Source organism: Ovis canadensis, chromosome 18, assembly GCF_042477335.2.
Source record: "Ovis canadensis isolate MfBH-ARS-UI-01 breed Bighorn chromosome 18, ARS-UI_OviCan_v2, whole genome shotgun sequence".
NCBI lineage: Eukaryota > Metazoa > Chordata > Mammalia > Artiodactyla > Bovidae > Ovis > Ovis canadensis.
This window is the reverse complement of record NC_091262.1, coordinates 34,403,780-34,423,826: the sequence shown is the minus strand read 5'-3', so window position 1 is coordinate 34,423,826 and position 20,047 is coordinate 34,403,780. Positions and strand designations below refer to the sequence as shown.

At 43.3% G+C, this 20,047-nt stretch overlaps 1 protein-coding gene across 4 annotated transcripts in view; it reads left to right on the top strand.

Annotated features, from left to right (window-relative positions):
• The window catches only part of CRTC3 (CREB regulated transcription coactivator 3), a 96,866-nt gene that overhangs the window by 1,133 nt on the left and 75,686 nt on the right, over positions 1 to 20,047 (top strand). For all 4 annotated transcript variants that reach the window (XM_069560355.1, XM_069560356.1, XM_069560354.1 and 1 more), the window contains exon 2: positions 8,885 to 8,983. In XM_069560355.1, coding sequence (XP_069416456.1) covers positions 8,885 to 8,983 — 99 coding nt within the window. The remainder of the gene's footprint in view (positions 1 to 8,884; positions 8,984 to 20,047) is intronic.

Sequence of the window (20,047 nt, the reverse complement as noted above, 5' to 3'; positions counted from 1 at the left end):
CACCCGCTCCCTCGGGAGAGCTTGGCGCACCCGTGCATCCGGGGACGGCCCCGGCCTGCTTTGGGGTCCGTCTGGGTATCAGGCGGTGACTCCTTATCGAGTATGGGGCTTTGCTCCTCTCTCTCAGTGGAAGTGCTATATCCGTCCGGTTTACCGAGTTCGGCCCCGGTGTATCATGCGAACTGGGAAGGTGCACAGCGTTGCGGGTGACCCGAGGAGGGTCCAGGGGGACCGAGTAAGGTCCAGGGGGCCGCGCGACCAACACCCGGCGAGGTTAGGTAACTGTCGAGGGAGGCAGTGGAGGATGGAGGATGGAGGACACAGGAGTGTCTGCGCAGGGCTGCGGGGAAGGAGGGTCAGCGTGAGCGGGGGCAGGCCTTGAGGATCCTGAGTGCTGACCTTGAAGGACCATCAGGAGGATGGGGGAGGGTATGCAGGCGCGGGGCCGGGGTGCGGGGCAACCCGGAGGAGAGCCCAGTTGCAGCAGACTGGTGGTTCCTGGCTCGCTGAGCTGCAGACGCGTCCGTTGCTGGCCAGCAGTGTTTGGGTATCTGTTGCCAGAATTGGGAGGGTTTTTGTAGAAATCAGTTAAGAGATTTTAAATGTAAAACCGACATTTCTTTACATTTAAAATTGGGAGACCTGATAACACTCCTGATTCCCATGTGACAGCCGCTGGCGGGAGCTGGGTGGTGGCTGCGCACGCCTTCTCTGGCTGGCCACAGTTCACACCACACCCTGTCATGATCCCCCCTCCTGATCCCCCACTGCTGAGCCTAGATGTCATTTGCCATTTATCATATTTTTGATGTTTTGGTTTTTTTTTAGTGAAGTTAAGGAGAAACAGAAATATTTCTTATGCTTACTTTTCTATCATCATGAGAAGAAATATATGCAGATTAAAAAGACAGGATTTCAAGAATTTTTTTTTCCCTTGTGTCCTGGCTGGTTTCACTCATTTATGACCTGCCTGGTGTCCATTTGTGACCTTGGTTGTGTCCCGGGATGAGCATGTCAAGCTCATCACATTGAGGAACATGACAGGGTGAAAGCTGAGAATTAATGCTGGGGCCTGTGTTGTTTAAATACATAAATTTTATGTGTACAGATACATGCATTCTGTATGTATATCTAGAGGTGATCTGCTTGCTCACCCAATTCATGAATCCCGTTTAAAGTGTCTCAGACAAAGGAGGCCGTAATGTACAGACTCTTTCAAAGGCAGTTAATTTTCACAAGTCCTGTGTTCACTGAAGTGAGTCTGATTATGTTACTTAAATATGTTCAAATGTAAACTTGTATGTAAAATTCTTTGCTTTAACTGTGATATAACCATTAGCTAAAATATAGGTACCAATAAATTCAAAGTTACAAATGTAGTGAGTTCAAATGGAATTAAGTTAATGTGATAAATGCTGTTTTGCTGAACTGAATTGAGGCTTTCAGTGTGAATCTCATGTTAAACCCTATAGTTCAGATTATCTGGAGTTTAGCAAGCCTGACCAACTGTGCCTTATATGATAATTCAATTCAGCCACCACTTTTCTCTGTTCTAATTACCATAAACTTATGATGTCATTTTGTCCTTCACCTTGTACAGGACATTATTTACATGTTAATTCTGCCTATTACTGTCTACCAATTGCAAGTAAAATAATGAATGCTAGTTGGGTCCTCTGTGTTCATAAACACAAAGGCAAATGATAATTCTGAATTTGCCTAGTAATTTTTGCTTATTTACATTTTTAGGAATAACTTTCATAATGAAATTACAAAGCTGAAGTACTTTTCGTAGAGAGTTCTTTGATTCCCCGAGCATATGTCCCAAATTCCAAGGGTCCAAAGATCTCAGATGGAAAAGAATCTATCCTGTTCAGCAGATTATCGATAATCTGATGGCACATATACTGATTTTCCATCACCAGCCCATGGCAGTCATGCTTATGGATGGAACAGACATTGCTAATCAACCTAGGTACTCTTTCCTTCCTGAGTCTGTGCTGGGCTTTGAGTCTTTCTCCTTATAATCAGAGTTGGAACTAAATCCTATTTGTTTAGTTGGTGGGATAGATTAGATTATGGAGAATTTTCCACTCTAGCTTTAGGGGTGCAGCCTTATCAGGAAGCAGTGGATAATTTTTGAGAAGAGAATGCTAGGAGGATCAGTTCAGTGATGATGGTAAAGAGAAGGAAGAAAGCAGAGGCAGATAGGCCTGGAAAGAGGCTGTTCCTTTGTTCATTCATTAATTTGTCAGTACTTGAGTGCCCAGTGGGGAGATGTTGGGGTGGAGTGAAAGGTGGGAGGAGGTGAAGATGTGGTACTTCCCTTCAGAGATCTTGTTAATTTGTTTAGCAAACACCTTTTGAGTCTCTTGTGTGTGTGGGAGGGGGTGTGGGGTAGGATGGACCCTGGGGATACAGTAGTGTGAAGTCGCTCAGTCGTATCCGACTCTCTGCAACCCCATGGACTGTAGCCTGCCAGGCTCCTCTGTCCGTGGAATTCTCCAGGCAAGAATACTTCTTTCCATTTCCTTCTCCAGACAGTAATACGGTAGTGTCTCCTAATAGATTGTAGGGATGCTATGGAAGACGAAGATTAATGGGGAAGACATTCATTTGACAAGTAAGCTCACATTTTGATGAATATTATGAAAGGGGAACAGCTGGGAGGGTATGGTAGAGAGTCCTCACCTCTTACAGTGTCATAAAGAATTAATGGGAGTGGAGAAGGTGTTTGAGGGTATATACTTGTGTGTTGAAGGAGGCAGAATGTTTTAGGCACAGGGACAGAGGTGCAGCAAGGGAATGAAGAGGGTAATTTGAGATGAGGCATTCTCAGGAATTTGGGACTTGATCCCAAGGACAATGGAAAGGTACTGAAGGGGTTGAACCAGGAGAGATTTACGTTTTAAAAGAATGACTGTAACTCCCGAATAGGATAGATCAGAGGGCGAAGTCACAGGGAAATGGTTTAGAGTCTAGGAGGTGTGATGGTGGGAATGCAAGGATGCAGTGAGGTGAACAGGTTGATTCTTAGAAGGCAAAAAGGACCAGAATGGTGAATGGATGAGGGAGCTGAGGGAGAGGGAGGACTCGAGAATGATCTCCAGCTTTCAGAGCCGAGCCATTTCAGGGTGTCCTCTGTTGAGAGGGGCTTCCCTGGTGACTAAGATGGTAAAGAGTTCATGTGCAATGCAGGAGACCTGGGTTCGATCCCTGGGTCATGAAGATGCCCCTGGAGAAGGGAATATCTACTCACTCCAGTATCCTTACCTGGAGAATTCATGGACTGAGGAGCCTGGCAGGCTACAGTCTTTGAGATCACAAAGAGTTGGACCGACTGAGCAACTAACACTTCCACTTCACTTCTTTTAAGAGAGGAAGTGCTGGCAGGGGCAAGTCGGGAGCAGACTCGGTGTCAGGAGATGCCGAGTTTGAGGTGAGCATGAGGCACTTAAGTAGAGATGGTTCAGCGGACAGTTGTCTGTTCGCTTCTGGAGCTCAAGAAGGAAGTCTTAGCTGGGGGGGGGGGGGGGGGCGGGGGCGGGCGGGTCTCTTTGCTGGGTAGCAGCAGGAATAGATTCTGCTGCCTAGAAAGAATTTCTAGAACAGATCTTATAGATTGGTGGCCTGAATTGTAATTTGGCTGTGTGATTTTTTTTTTTTTAATTTCTTTGGTGGGAGGCCCCAAATGTTTTTTTTTTTTTAATTAGGGCCAACAGTGAATATTGAGATTTTTACATTAAAATCTGGACTCTGGCTTCTTTTGAAAAATGAGATTATCTAACAACACTTACTGTCCATTTCTGCATGACTGCTGAATGGCAGCTGCCCCCATTAGACATGCCCTTCATTCTGCCACAGACTTCCTCACTCTCTGTGGTTTCCTCACAAGTGATTCTAGCCTGCTTCGCTTATTTGCCTTCCATACTTGGCACCCCTCCGCTCTTGAGTTTGTAACTCTGCTGCAGAATGAAACATGCAAAGGGCCTAGGAGATGTCCAAGGAGCTGCACCATTTAAAGGAGAGGGACAGGAGGAAGGGAGGAGAAGGGGCGACAGAGGATGAGACGGTTGGATGGCATCATTGACTCAGTGAACACAAGTGTGAATGAACTCTGGGAGATGGTGAAAGACAGGAAAGCCTGGCATGCTGTAGTCCATGGGGTCACAAAGTCGGACAAGACAGCAGAGGAGGATGAGCCCGCAAAGATGACTGAAGGGTAGACAGAGAAGTAGGGAAAAAACCAGGAGGGTCATGGTTCAGAGAAGGGAGGGCGGACCAGCCAAGCCCAGTGCTGCTGGCTAGTCTGATGTGATAAAGACCCAGCCTCTGGTCTAGTCGTTTGGAGGTTGTTGGTGGCCTTGGTGAGAGCCACCACATCCACAGCATACTGGGTGGAAGGGAACTTGTGAGGCACTGAGGGCTTGAATGAAGGAAGCAGGAAAGGGTTGGGAACCTGCTTAAGAAGTCTGGCTTTGAAGGACAACTGGTAGTGTTGAGAAGCCCCAGGATAAATGCCACATAATCTGGAATGTTAATTTTGCTTGAATATTTGGGAGGAACTGTCACTTTCATGGGCTTCCCAAGTGGTGCGTGGTAAAGAGTCTGCCTGCCAGTGCAGAACATGCAAGGGATGTGCGCTTAGTCCCTGGGTCGGGAAGATCCCTGGAGTAGGAAGTGGCAACCCGCTTTAGTATTCTTGCCTGGAAAATCCCATGGTCAGAGCAGCCTGGTGGGCTGCAGTCCTTGGGGTCGCAGAAGGTCAGACATGACTGGGCATGCATGCACATCAGTTTTGCATTAAAACAGGCAATAGATACGGTATAGTGAGGCCTCTGAGAGAGGAGCAGAGAGAGGAGAGGATAAAGATTAGGTGTGGTTTGACTGTGGAGTGTTATCGCTTTGCCAGGCATTGTGCTGATCACTCTCCATTCATTGTCTCCTGGAGTTCTCACAGCAGCCCTATGGACTGTGTGGTCTACAGTGTTCCTCATTTTGTGGAAGGTGGCATGGCCAGTAAGAGGCAGTTCTAGGGTCTGATGATGGTTGTCACACTGAATGTCTATATGCTCAGCTGCTTTTCTCCCCCACTAAGATACCCAGTTGTACTAGTGGCATCTGCCGAAAACAGTTCTCCACTGAACTGCTGTGACACTTTGGTCAAAAGTCAATTGGCCATATACGTGTGGGTCTGTTCTTGGACTCTCTCCTGTTTCTGCTGATCTGTTCATCTTTCTTTTGAACAGTAGTGCACTGTCTGGATTATGATAGCTTTATAATCAGTCTCAAAATGAGGTAACTTAAGTCTTCTGTCTTTACTGTTCTTAAAAATTGCTTTGGTTACTCTAGCTCATTCACTCATCCATAAATTTTAGAATTGTCTTGTCAGTTTCTGTGAAGAGGCCTGCTGGGATTTTTGGGGGGGATTGTGTTGACTCTTGACAAGACTTTTTCAAAAACGAATCGGTGAGACTTAGATCTCATTTCTTATAGACATTGGAGGAAATTCCACTGAAGTATGAGACCAAAAAAAAAAAAAAAAGATAACCAACCTCTACTGTACAGCACAGAGAACTCTGTTCAATATTCTGTAATATCCTAAATGGGAAGAGAATTTGAAAAAGAATATATGTATATATATAAATTAATCATTTTGCTGTACATCTGAATCGAGCACAACATTGTAAATCAACTATAGTCCAATATAAAATAAAAAACTTTTTAGACTTTTTAAAAAATTGAAAAAAATAAAGTGTATGCCTATAGGCTAAAAGTTGCTAACTCAAGGTACCAGGTGAGGTAAAAAAATGAATGGAGGGATCAGGAATGAGGTGGTAAACGGTCACTGATCTCAGGCCAGAGTGGAGGATAACAGGGTACAGTGAGGACTTGGGGAAGCTGGAGAACCCAAGCCTTGTCTGAACTCCATGCATTGCCTCGCAGCTCCATGCCTTGTTGCCAGGCAAGAGTATGGGTTTAGTGTTCGTCAGATCTTTCAGTCAAGAGAAGATGGAAATCCAGATTTTTGTGCCTTCTTGCAATGTTTTAAAATTTAAAACATCGAGTGTGTCAGTTCCATGTGGGTCGAACAGAACTCTCTAGGCTAACCATGGCCTGTAGCCTGATGGTCCAAGTCCTCTGTCTCAGGCTACTCATTCTTTGATCCTCATTCTCCTTATCAGTAAGCATGATGGTATGGGAGACCATCTCTAAGGTTCTTTCTAGCTTACTGGTTCTCAGTTTCAAAAGAGGAGGGCCTCAGAATTACTCAGTAGTTTAGGAGATGGCTGAAGCTATCAGCACTAATGACGTTTTGAGCAGTTGTCCCAGACCTTTACACACACTGTCACATCTGTTCTCTGACTTAATCCTTCCATCATCTGTGTGAAGTAGGCAGCAAAGTGGTTTGTGCAACCACATGGGAATGCCAGGTTACGACGTCAAGTCTTCCCATTCCAAATCCAGCGCTCTTTTTTTTTTTACTGTGGTGCAGCCATCTCTGAAAACTCTAGGAATGGACATTTTGGTAGAGCCAGCAGATGCAGGAGACGTGGGGAGGGACTCCAGTTCGGCTGAAGGCCCATCTCTAGCTAGATCCAGAGCTCAGCTTGGTTGAAGTGTCAAGGCTTTTGGGTAAGAGTTTAAGCCTTTGTGAAAACTCCCTGAAGGTAGAGACTTTGGCACATATTCATCTTAGTAAGCTGGTACCTGGCACTGTACCCAATACACAGTTTACCATTTTTATGTAAGTGAGTAAGTAGATGGGTTGATGGAAGAAGGAATCAAAAGCTTTAGATTAAGGGGGCTGAAAATTTTGTCTAGAGAATCTCAAGGACAGAGAGTCGAATGTTTCCGGTTGAGAATGTTAAAAGCTGAGACTTTATACTGATTACTTAGCTGATAGATGGGAAAAGCTCACCATGGCCTCCCTCTCGTATTTGACTCTCAGATCTGGGTTTTGATTAATAGATTATTACCATTTCCCTGTGCCATGTTTTTGAAAAATCAAGTACTGTGGGTATAAGGAAGCTAAGGCTGCCAAAGGATTTTATATGATATGCTTTTATAACCTCCAGACAGATATAAGCCCTTATCTTTGGAGATACCTATTGAAATATGGAATGCTAGGCTGTCTGGCTTTCAGTGGAGTGTAATGGGTAATGAAGGAGATAAAGATGAATCAAGGTTGGATGTAAGTTGATCGTTGTTGGAACTGGAAGATGAAGAAATGGGGTTTCATTATACTCATCTCTGCTGCTGCTGCTGCTGCTGCTGCTAAGTCGCTATAGTCGTGTCCGACTCTGTGCGACCCCATAGACGGCTATTTTGTATGTATTTGAAAGTTTTCATAATAAATGTAAAAACAAAAACCCAGAGCTCGCCATAGGCTCGGTGAAGCTTTTGGTCACTTTTCCCTGAGCATGTGAATAGTGTGATCATTGAGGAAGAAATGGATCACAGGAGAGGAACATGGCAGAAATAAGAATGTGGGTTTTGAGTTTGCCATAGCTCAGGCTCCTCTAACTGGGTGACTTTGGGCAGGTCTCTGACCTTCCCTAAGTCTGGGTTTCCAGGGTTGTAAAGGCAGGATCACTTGGTCTCCCTTGGTTGTTGAGAGGGTGAGGGATAAAGTGGGCATAGCATCTGAGGACAGCCTCTGGCTCATCTTAGGGGCTCATATCTGGTAGTTTTTATGATTATTAGGCAAAGACAGAGAAAGTAACGAAAGGGTAAAACTCTGCCTCAGGGTTCCCAGCTACCCCCTTCTTCCCTACATGAATTACAAGTGCCAAGGGTTATATAACCACCGAGGTAATTTATTGTTTTAGAAACAGAACTCTCAAAGATCAAATTGGACCACTCTGGGATTAAGGACCGTAACCAGTTTACTGCCTTTTGGAAAATGAAGCAAGAAAGAACTTATAGAATAAAAGCATATTAAAACAGTGGGACACTATGTTATACCTGTTGAATTGGTCTCCTTCTTTCCTCTAATTAAGGATAATATCCCATGTTAGTGAGTTTTTGGCCAAACAGTTTTCTCACATATACATTGCTATACCCTCTGGGAAAGCATTTTGGCAATGTGTGTCGAGAGCCATCTAAGAGCCCAAACCCAAGACTTAGTAATCACTCTTTGAAATGTATTCTAAGTCAGGAATGCAGAAGAAGAAATGTTATGTAGCCATTTAAAATGCTTATATAATATCATAGAAAAAGAGTTGTGATGCAAGCTTGTAGACTTGTGCCTATGTTGTGATCACCACTGTGCAGTTTTGTTTTGTTTTTTAATTTTGGCTGTGCTGGGTCTTTGTTGGGGCATGCAGGCTTTTTCTAGTTATAGTGTGGGCTCAGTTGCCCTGCAGTATGTGGGATCTTAGTTTCCTAACCAGGGATCGAACCCCTGTCCCCTGCTCTGGAAGGAGGATCCTTAACCGCTGGACCACCAGGAAGTCCCAGTGCAGCTATTACACCTGAAAGTAAATGGAGACTGGAAAAGAGCATGGAGAAGGGAGGATAGTATGTTAGGATCATGGGCAGTGGCTTACTTTTTTTAAATTTCTTTTATTGCTGTTAAAGATTGTGCCTGCATGCGCCACCTCCCCCACCCCCCCTCAACACACACACACATGCACTCAAAGACTGTCTGTGCAAGAAGGTCTTTGAGTCATGCCTGGGACATGACATGGATAAATTCCTTCCCCAAAATAGACGAATCAAAACCCAGAAAGCCCCGGAAACTGGAAGGTTTTAAGTAGAGAAGAAATTGAAACCAAGACTTTCACTCTTGAACCATGTCGCTGCATAACACTGTACTTTGATGCTTCTTTCAGATCTTTGCTGTCATGTCTCAACAGCTTTGAAATCTCTCTGTCCCCAGGTTCAGTTTCAGAAGCTTCAGCAGCTGCGCCTTACACAGTACCACGGAGGATCCTTGCCCAACGTGAGCCAGCTGCGGAGCAGTGCCCCAGAGTTCCAGGTACTGGAGACACTTGCTTCCTTCACACCTTGTGAGATCTCAGCTCCATGGCCAGGGATCGACCCCAGGCCCTCAGCAGTAAAAGCAGAGTCTCAACTACTGGGCCACTAGGGAATTCCCAATACTTACTATACTTTCTTTGAACTGAGTGGAGTGTAAAAGAGGCAAAAATTTTCCTTGAAAAGATTAGATATCAAAGGATAAAGTTCAATAGTGTTCTGGGCAATCCATTATTATTCGTTTCACAAATGGTCCAATGTAGCACTGTCCAGTGGAAATACACTGTGAGCTACATATGTCATTTAAACATTCCTTCATTTAAACCATGTTAAAGAGAAAGAAATCAATGTACTTAATTTTAACATTGCTTAAGTAATTTCAATAATTATTTGACCCAGTGTATCCAGAATAATATTATTTCAACATATAATCAGTATTAAAAAATTGATGAGATATTTCATCCTCTTCTTTTTTTGAATGAAGTCTTTGAAATCTCATGTGTATTTTGCACTTAAAACACATCTTAATTTGTACCAGTTATGTTTCACCACCTTCATGTGACTGGCTTCCACCATATTGGACAGGACAAATCTATGGCACAGATAAGTGGTCAGTACTTTGTTTAGAGGAGTAGTGTCATAGAGCGCTTTAATCATTCATGTTATTGAAAAGCCTTATTCGAAACAATGTGGAATCAGTGATTTGGACAATGGTATATGATATTGTTGTTGAAATCTGAATTAGATTTAGGTATCCTAGTCTCTGAAAACTTAGGAGCCTGACATTTTCGTTAACGCAATTTAAGATTAAGTGTTAAATCTGGTATATAAACTTTAAAATGAGGTATAACTGTATTCATTTGGATGCCTCTCCATTTTAAAAGTACTGTCTTCTTTCTCTGTGGCGAAATCTGGTTCACTTGTTTGATGATGTCCCATAAAGCAGAAGTAATATTATTTAAATGGAGACTTGCATTTGAGAGTGCTGATAGAAACTCTTAGGTATAAGGCGGGTAGAAAAAGTACTCTGTGAACCGGTTTGTGCCTTAGTACACTGGAGTCTTGTCTTTAGCATAATGACTTTGGGATCTCACCGCAACACTGCCTGCATTAGAAATCCACTTCTAGCAGTCAGACTATCTTACATCTTGGCCCGTTGGGTCATTCAGTATCCAAATAAAGTAGATCTCTACCTTACGCTGGAGTTCGTGCTTCAGAAAATAGGGCATCGCCAAGGGGTACTGGGTTTGAGATTCCAGTTTTGTGGTACTTTCCTATCAGCCTTGGAGGAATACAGAGCAAACTGTACTGTCCCTCCCCTGGTATGTTGGATGGGACAAAGTGACAGGCCCTGGGCTCCCCAGGATTCTTTGAGTAATTTCTAAACTTTGAAGCAATTGCAAACTTAGAGAAAAGTTGGGAGCACAGTAAAAATAGCTATATTTTTCCCCTTGAGAATAAGTTGCTGATCTCATGCCCTGTCAGCCCCAAATACTTGACTGTGTGTATTTCCCACCATCAAGGCTATTGTTCTACATGAGCTGAGTAGAGCCGTGAAATCAGGAAATTAACAGTGATGTGTTACTACCATTTGACAAGCTTGGGCACCTTCAGGGTGGTATGGCTGAGGACACATTATTAGTATTTGATCCTGAGACCCCATTCAGGTTTCCCCTAGAGGTCCCGTTACTGTCCCTGACAGCAAAAGGATCGAGTTCAGAGCACATACATTGTCTTTAGCCCCTTCTGGACAATTCTTCCGTTTTTTATTTTTGACAGTAAAAAAATCATTTTCAAATTGTGTGACCTTGCCACTTCTGAAGGTTGCAAGCCAGTTCTTTTGCAGAATATCCCTCGATTGGGGTTTGTCTGATGCTTCTTCAAGATTAGATTTAGATTATGTGTCTTTGGCAGAAATAGCCAAAATTGATTTTAATTTTGTATCCAGTGAAGTGAGTGATGTTTCATTTACATGATGTTCACTTTTATCACTTGATTCAGGTGGCGTTTGTCAGTCTTCTCCACTCTAAAGTTACTCTTCTTTGTAATTAAATACGTATTTTGGCACCCTACTCCAGTACTCTTGCCTGGAAAATCCCATGGATGGAGGAGCTTGATAGGCTGCCGTCCATGGGGTCGCTAAGAGTCGGATACAACTGAGCGACTTTACTTTCACTTTTCACTTTCATGCATTGGAGAAGGAAATGGCAACCCACTCCAGTGTTCTTGCCTGGAGAATCCCAGGGACGGGGGAGCCTGGTGGGCTGCTGTCTATGGGGTCACACAGAGTTGGACACAACTGAAGTGACTTAGCAGTAGCAGTTTGTGAGGAGGTAATTTATCAGGATTCTCATCAAACTTTCAACTTATACATTTATTTATTTCTACATATATATAGGGTGTAGTGATTTCTTATATTATCTGATGGGTTGTAATCTCTAACTATTATTAGTATTTTGGTCCTCACATTTTCCCTGATTAGGCTGATAGGAGCCCCTTCCCAAGAGTCTTGTCAAAGTGAGAAAAAAAGGGAATCCCAGAACCATAAACTATTTTTTAAGCAAACAGCGCTAGAGTTTAACTTATGTACAGTACCTACTTGTATATACGGGGGCCTAATCTCTGGCTGCAGTGTGTGGACTTCTCATTGCAGTGGCCTCTCTTGTGGTGCGCGGCGTCTAGAGCTGATGGGCTTACGCTGTATGTGGGCTCAGTAGTCCAGTGGCTTCTCTTGTGGCGCACGGCGTCTAGAGTGGATGGGCTTACGCTGTCTATCTGGCTCTAGAGGATGAGCTCAGTAGTGGTGGCATATGGGCTTAGTTGCTCTGAGGCACATGGGATCTTCTCAGATCAGGGATTGAACCTGTGTCTCCCGAGTTGGCAGGCAGATTCTTTACCACTGAGTCACCAGGAAAGCCCTGACCTCTCTAAGATTTATAGTTTTACATTGTATAATTACGACCACAGCCCAAGTTAAGAACAGTTTCATCATCCTGCAAAAGTTCCCTTAACATCCCTTTGTAATCTATTTCCATCCCCACCTCCTGCCTCTGGAACCACTGATCTGCAGTTTTGCCTCTTCCAGAGTGTCCTCCAAATGCAGTCAGATGCAGAATTTGTTGACATAGAAATTGCATTTGAGACTCACTCACCTCTATTGTAGCATGTATGTGTTTCTTAGAGCTGCCATAACAAAATACCACCAACTGGGTGGCTTACATTTTAAACAACAGAAATGGATTCTGTCACAGTTCTGAGGCTGGAAGTCTGAAATCAAGTCCATAAGGCTATACTCTCTGGGGACTCCAGGGAAGAATCTATCTCCTCGTCTCTTCCGAGCTTCTCTTGGCTGCCACCAGTCCTTGGGGTCCCTTGCCTTGCGTGCTGTCACTGCCCTGTTGATCTCTATTCCATATGACCGCCCTGTTTGCCTGTGTTCGGATACCCGCTTCCTTCTCTTATAAAGACACCACCCTAATCCAGTATAACCCCATCCTAACATGTTTACATCTGCAAAGACTCTCTTCCCAAATAAAGTCACATTCACAGGTACTTGGGGTTATGACTTGAACAAATCTTGGAGGAACATGATTCAACCCACTGCATTGCAGTTATCAGTTGTTGTTTAGTCGCTGAGTTGTGTCCATGTGTCTTTTGTGACCCCATGGACTGTAGCCCACCAGGCTCCTCTATCCATGGGATTTCTCAAGCAAGAATACTGGAGTGCATTGCCATTTCCTCCTCCAGGGGATGGTCCCAACTCAGGGACCGAGGCCAAGCACCCTGCATTGGCAGGCGGATTCTTTGCCACTGAGCCACCAGGGGAGCCCTGTTGCTGAGTAGTATTCCACTGGAGGGAGGGACTATAATTTGTTTATCCATTCATCACTTGGTGAGCACTTGGATGGTTTCCACCTTGAGGCGGTTGTGAGTGAAAATATTCACATTCAGTTTTTGTGTAAACACCTGGTAGCGGAACTTTTGGATCAAACGTAAGTGTATATTTACCTCTGTGAAAGACTGCCAAACTACCGTACAAAGTGGCTATACCATTTCACATTCCTGCCAGCAAAGTTCCAGAGACTCTGTACTCTCTCCAGCCCTTGGTATTTCAGTTTATTTTTTTTTAAATTATGATTAAAAAAGCACAACATGAAGTTTATCATCGCCACCATTGTTAAGTGTGCAGTTGAGTAGTGTTGAACATATACACGTTGCTGTGCAGCCAGTCTCCTGAACATTTTCATCTTATAAAACTGAAACTCCATGCCCATTAAACAGCAACTCGATTCCTTCATTCTCCAGCCTCTGGCAACCACTGTTCTGCTTCTGTCTCTCTGACTCTGACCACTCTAGGTACATTATATAAGTGAAGTCATATAATACTTGTCTTTTTGTGACTGGCTCATTTAGCATAATGCCCTTGAGGCTCATTCATATTGTAGCATGTGACAGGATTTCCTTCCTGTTGAAGGTTGAATAATACTTCATTGTATATATATGCCACATTTTGTTTATCCATTCATCTACTGATGGACACTTGGGTTGCTTCTACATCTTGGCTATTATGAATAATGCTACTATGAACATGGGTATGCAGACACCTCTGTGAGATCCTGCTCTGAATTCTTTCTGATGCATTGCCAGAAGTGGGATTGCTGAGTCACATGGTAATCCCATCTTTAATGGTTTGAGGAACCCCCATACTGTCTTCCACAGTGGCTATAGCATTTTGCATTCCTGCCAACAGTGTGCAAAGGTTCCAGTTTCTCCACATTGTTGTTACTATTTGCTGGTTTTGTTTGAATTCTTTTTTTTTTTGGATAGTAGTCATCCTAGTGGGTGTGTGGTGGCAGTGTATCAGTTTTAAAAAGTTGGTCATTCTGGTGGATGTGTAGTGGTATCTCATTGTGGTTTTAATTTGCATTTTTCTAATGACTTAGGAGGGCATGGCAACCTACTCCAGTATTCTTGCCTGGGAAATCCCATAGACAAAGAAGCCTGGCAGGCTATAGTCCAGGGGATTGCAAAGAGTCAGACACGGCTGAAGTGACTTAGCATGCACAGTACGCGATGACTTACGATATTGAGCATCTTTTTGTACACTTATTGCCGTTCTTATCTCTTCTTTGAAGAAGTGTCTGTTTAAATTTTTTGCCCAGTTTTAAAAAGGAGTTCTTCTTCTTATTGTTAAATAGTTAGAGTTCTTTATTTATTTTGAATACCTTTTCTTCAATAGATATGTATTTGACAAATAGTTTGTTCTGATCTGTGGGTTATCTTTTAATTTCTTAAAGTTTTGAAGAGCATAAGTTTTACATTTTGATGAGGTCCAATTTATCAAAATTTGCTCTTTTATGATTTATCTTTTATATTGTCTCTAAGACTTCTTTGTTTAATTCAAGGTCAGAAAGATTTTTTTTCCAATGTGTTCTTCAGAAGTTTTATTGTTTTAGGTTTTATACTTCAGTAATTTCAAGTTAATTTTTTTAATGTGATGCAAAGAGTGGGTTGGAAGGCTTTTTTGCATATGGATGTTGAATTATTGAGCATCATTTGTTGAGAAGACTTTCCTTTCCCTACTAAATTGCCTTGGCACCTTTTAATATTTTTATTTACTTATTTATTTGATTGTACTGGATCTTAGTTGCACCACTCGAGATCTTCTGTCTTCCTTGCTACATGTAGGATCTTAGTTGTGGCATGTGGGATCTAGTTCCCTGACCGGGGATCAAACTTGGGGCCCTGCATTGGGAGTGCAGAGTCTGAGCCACTGGACCACCAGGGAAGTCCCACTTTGGCTCCTTTGTTGAAAATCAGTTGACCGTATATGTGTGGGTCTGTTTTTGGACTCTCTCTTCTGTTCCACTGGTCTCTATGCCCATCATTTCACTAATATCACACTGTCTTGATTGCTGTACCTTTACAAGAAGACTTGAAATCAGGTAACAGGAGTCCTTTAGCTTTGGTCTTTTTCAAAGTTTTTTTTGCTTATTTTAGTTCCTTTGCTTATCCGTAGAATTTTAGATTTAGCTTATTGACTTCTACAGAAAGGTCTGCTGGGATTTCAGACGGGATTTCATTGACTCTATAATGATGGTGAATCTAAAACTGATGTTTTAATACTGAGTCTTCCAATCCATGAACATGGTGCAGAAGCGGAGGTTCTTGAGTCAAGTATCATTTAAACACAGCCCACTTCCTGTTTGTTTATAGATCCTTTGGAGTTTACAGAATGTTTTCACTTCTGCTGTTCTACTTGATCTTTAATACATTAATTGGTAAGCATGCTGCTACTGCTGCTGCTAAGTCGCTTCAGTTGTGTCCGACTCTGTGCGACCCCATAGACGGCAGCCCACCAGGCTCCTCTGTCCCCGGGATTCTCCAGGCAAGAACACTGGAGTGGGTTGACATTTCCTTCTCCAATGCATGAAAATGAAAAGTTAAAGGGAAGTCGCTCAGTCGTGTTCAACTCCTAGTGACCCCATGGACTGCAGCCTACTAGGCTCTTCCGCCCATGGGATTTTCCAGGCAAGAGCACTAGAGTGGGTTGCTATTGCCTTCTCCAGTTGGTAAGCATAGTACTGTGTTAGTATTGGTTAAAGACTAATTTTCTATTCTAATGGAGGATCTGAAAGTATACTCTTCATCTAACCCATTGGGCTCTTGTTCGGAGAACACAAACTTACCTGATGAGTAAACCAAAGTAAGCTTTTTCAGGCTATGTTCTGATAGTCCTTAGCAAGAGGCAGGTCATCAGTCAGGAATGGCTAGGGTCACAGCCCTCCTGTTTCTGGGCCGGGCCTGGCTTGTGTGCATGGAAGGCAGAGAGAGGAACTGAGTGATACCCTCTCTCGGAGGGTCCGGGGAGGGCCAGCTGGTCTCTGGCGTGTTTCAGCCTGCATGACAGCCAGGGCTCCTGTTCACTGTGCAGCCTGATTGTCAGGCAGCTACTGAGAGAGACAGAGGGCATCTATTTGTACAGCACTCTCTGGGCGCAACTCTGTCCTTTCCTAACCTTCACGTAACTCATCTAGTTCTTTCAAACTGTATCACTAAAAACTAATCACACGTTTGACATTTCTGACTTCATTTTTAAAAAGTTGGGTCATCTTGTTTGTAACTGAGAGTTTATAAGATCTAACTAATTTAGGAAACAGTCTGATGGGAGAAAACCCTGTTGCAGGTAGCAAGATGTGGGCCAGATGTGGAAGCTGATTTTTCTGAGACCCACTCCCAATACACAGGGGTATAGTGAAACCAACAGTTCCTGTAGCAAGTATGTAGGAGAAGCCGAAATTGCAAATCCTGGTTCGATTTTAATGGCTTTCCATTGATGCATTTCCTTTAAAATTTTTATAAGATTCTTTCAAAAATGATTGACAGAAGATTTATTGGTTGAATTCAAACAAATGGAAGACTTAAGTAGCAACATGAACCTTAAAATGCTACTAATAATAGCCAACACTTGTTGAGTGTAGGCTGTGTGCCAGACACCACATTAAGCTCACTACAAAGATTATTTAATTTTCACAAAAACTGATTGGAGTTGGTATATGTCTTTGGTAGTTGTCAAAGCATTCTTTGAGTTGTATGTGATAAAATAACATAGCAACAAATTACAGTTCTGAGACAGGAAGAACTTGTATTTATCACTTTTGACTTCTTTTTCTTTCCCCCTGTGCTCTTCACGTTCTCCCCACCCTGCCAAGACCTGTGCTGTCCAGCGTGGTAGTCACTGCTGTGCTGTCTGTGCTTAGTCGCTCAGTCATGTCCAACTCTTTGCTACCCCGTGGACTATAACCCACCAGGCTCCTCTGTCCATGGGGAGTCTCCAGGCAAGAATACTGAAGTGGGTTACCATGTCCTTCTCCAGGGGATCTTCCCAACCCAGGGATCGAACCCACGTCTCCTGCATTGCAGGCGGATTCTTTACCATCTGAGCCACGAGGGAAGCCCAAGAATACGGGAATGGATAGTCTATCCCTTCTCCAGGGGATCTTCCTGACCCAGCAATTGAACCAGGGACTCCTGCATTGCAGGCGGATTCTTTACCAGCTGAGCTACCAGGGAAGCCCATGGTAGTCACTAGCCATATTTAAATCTTTAATTAAGATGAAATAAAATAAAACACAACGGAAGATTCACTTTCGCAGTCACACATCCTTCAAGTCTCAGTAGGCACTCCCTAGATTAAGGCTGCACGTGCCCCTGAACACCCAGTGCTTTCGGATGATCTGTGCTCCCTGCTTTCCTTCATCAGCCAGTCAGGTCACTGTGTCTTGGCTAAGGTGCTTGTTTGGATTATAAGAAAAGTGTTCTGGGGGAATTCTCAGTGGTTAGGACCCCACGCTTTCACTCCCAAGGGCCCAATTCCATTCCTGGTTGGGAAACTAAGATCCTGCAAGCCAGTCGTGTGGCCAAATAAATAAATATATAGATATATTCTGATTAAATTTATATTAAAAATTTTTGAATGGACCTAGATATTATTATACTAAGTAGAAGCAAGTCAGAGAAAGAAAAATACCATATGATATCACTTAAATGTGGAATCTAAAATATGATACAAATGAACTTATTTAGAAAACAGAAACAGACTCCCAGACTTAGAAAACAAACTTATGGTTACTAATGGGGAGAAGGAGTGGGGGAGAGAGAAATTAGGAGAGTGGGATTAACAGATACAAACTACTGTATATAAAATAGATAAACAACAAAGTCCTACTGTATAGCACAGGGAACTTGTATTCCGTATCCCCTAATAAACCATAAAGGAGAAGAATATGAAAAAATGCACATATGTATAACTGAATCATTTTACTACCCACCAGAAACTTAACACAACATTGTAAATCAACTGTATTTCAATTTAAAAAAATAAAAAATGTTAACTTCCACTTCACTACTCTGAGGCACATGCATTTTGAAAGAGGGTGCCTGAAAAAATCACACATCTCCAGTTGGCAGAATTCCACACAGTAAATGTTGGTGGTTAACCTGAAAGGCTGTGCAGAAGGGCTTATCCTTAAATTATGGAACGCACGCACACACGCATATGCCGGTGGGCATCTGAACGAACAAACTGACCTGTGAGGCCTTTGTGTTCTCCTGTTCCTTCCCTCCTCTAAGAGAGGATTAACTACTCTTCTTTTTCTCCTCTCACTAATTGATAGATAATAAATACATTCATAAATTTCTTGCAACCACTGTGGTGGCAGAAACGTATTTCTGTATGAAGCTTACAAAGAGTGGAAATGGGTGAGTTGGCCTCTCCGCAGAAGAAGACTGTGGCCCAGTTGGTAATGGTGGAACCCCCTCAGCTTTGGCCCTGAGGTCTGGGCAGCCTGCACGCGGCCACTGCCCCTCACTGAAGGAGGGCTGCTGTGCTTTAGTTCCATGATCATGGACTCTCAGAGACGATCCCAAAATAGTCAGGGCTTGAGTCATGGATTAGAGTCTCCACAGAGACCTCAGAACAGCCTCTCTTGTGCCTTCAGATGGTCTTCAGAAATTCCATCTATCTCCACCTTCAGCTCTCTCCCAGAGCTGACAGCATCTGCTGACCCTCTCCCACCTCATTCTCCCGTCTCCTGGAGTCATGGCAGCAGCTTGCAAGGTGAACTTGCCCTGAGCCCCTGCCTCCGTTAGGTCCTGGGCAGGGGTAAGCTGTGGTATGCCGAAGAGTGTGGCTTGGGTGTCCAAGCTCTGGCTCTACTGCTCTTTTGATCTGTGATCCTTGGCTTTCCCTCAGCCTCTCTAAGCTTTTTTTTTTTTTGCGTATAAAATATAATCATAATTATCCATAAGGTAATCTGAGATCGTGGGAGGCATGGGAGCATGGACCGAGGGATTTGGGAGCTGGACTGAGTTAAGGGAACTAGGGTGTAAAGATAACTGATTCCTTCCCAAGCCGCTAGCTAAATTCTGTTTATGTATGCTCGTTCGTCATAGTTTGTGGCTTCTGTGGCAGTCATCTCTCAGAACTTGAAAGTGAGAGGGAATTTTGTTCCCAAGGTCATAAACCTTAGCTAGTGCAGCACTTGGGCACAGCATGCTCTCTGCCAGCCCTGAAACAATACCCTTTTATCCAAATACTATTAGTTAATAATAGAGAGGGCAGTGGCCTTGGTCTTCTGCGTGAGATTTAGAAGACCACATTTATAGATTATTTTATCATGCGTTATTTCCAAGAAAGATTTTCACCGATTGCTAGTATCTCTTATGTCTAAATGACAGTTTTCTGAATTTGTCACTAAACTTTGTTTAGGAGTCTGTACCTCCCCAAACTACATGCACTTTGCAACTGTAATTTTTTCCCCACTGCCTATCTCTGTGCTTGATTTGCTGCCTGGCTTGCCTTTGCTTTTGACTTCAATGAGTTCTTCTCTTCTGCCCAAGGAAACAGTGAGAAGCCCAGAAAGCTAGGGCCTTACTTAATAGCTTTGGAATGTGCCTCTGTCCCAAAATAGGAACTGTGACCAAGAATACGGTTGTCATATTTTTAATACAGAGTCGGGTAGTGCTTTCCCCCCTTTTTGTCTAACCATACATGTTGAGTAGAAAACTTACAGCATGAAGGAGAAAAGTAGGCAACTCATGAATCTCTAGTCACTCGGAATAGAGGTCTTTGATATTATGCTAGGGGCAAGGAAACACTGGCCCCGCACCCTGAATCGGGAACATCTGCCTCCATGAGAACTTGAACAAGAAACCTGGAATACGGCCACATTCATTCTGCTGTTCACGTGCTCCCAGCTGCTCATGTGATGGAGGGTAAGGAAGAGCATGGATACTCCAGACAGTGCTTCCAAGACTGAGCTGTATTCCATTAATTTAAATTTTTTTATGCCAGATAATACTGGAAGAGATGGGAACTTCTCCTGAGAAGTCCACCTGTTAGATAAAATCAGGGGTCTGCTTGAAAAGAAATTCTTTGAGGACTAGAGTGCCAGACATTTTGTTGTTACTGTTTTCAGATGCTAAGTTGTGTCTGACTCTTTGCGACCCTATGAACTGCAGCACACCAGGCTTCCCTGTCCCTCACTAACTCCTAGAGTTTGCT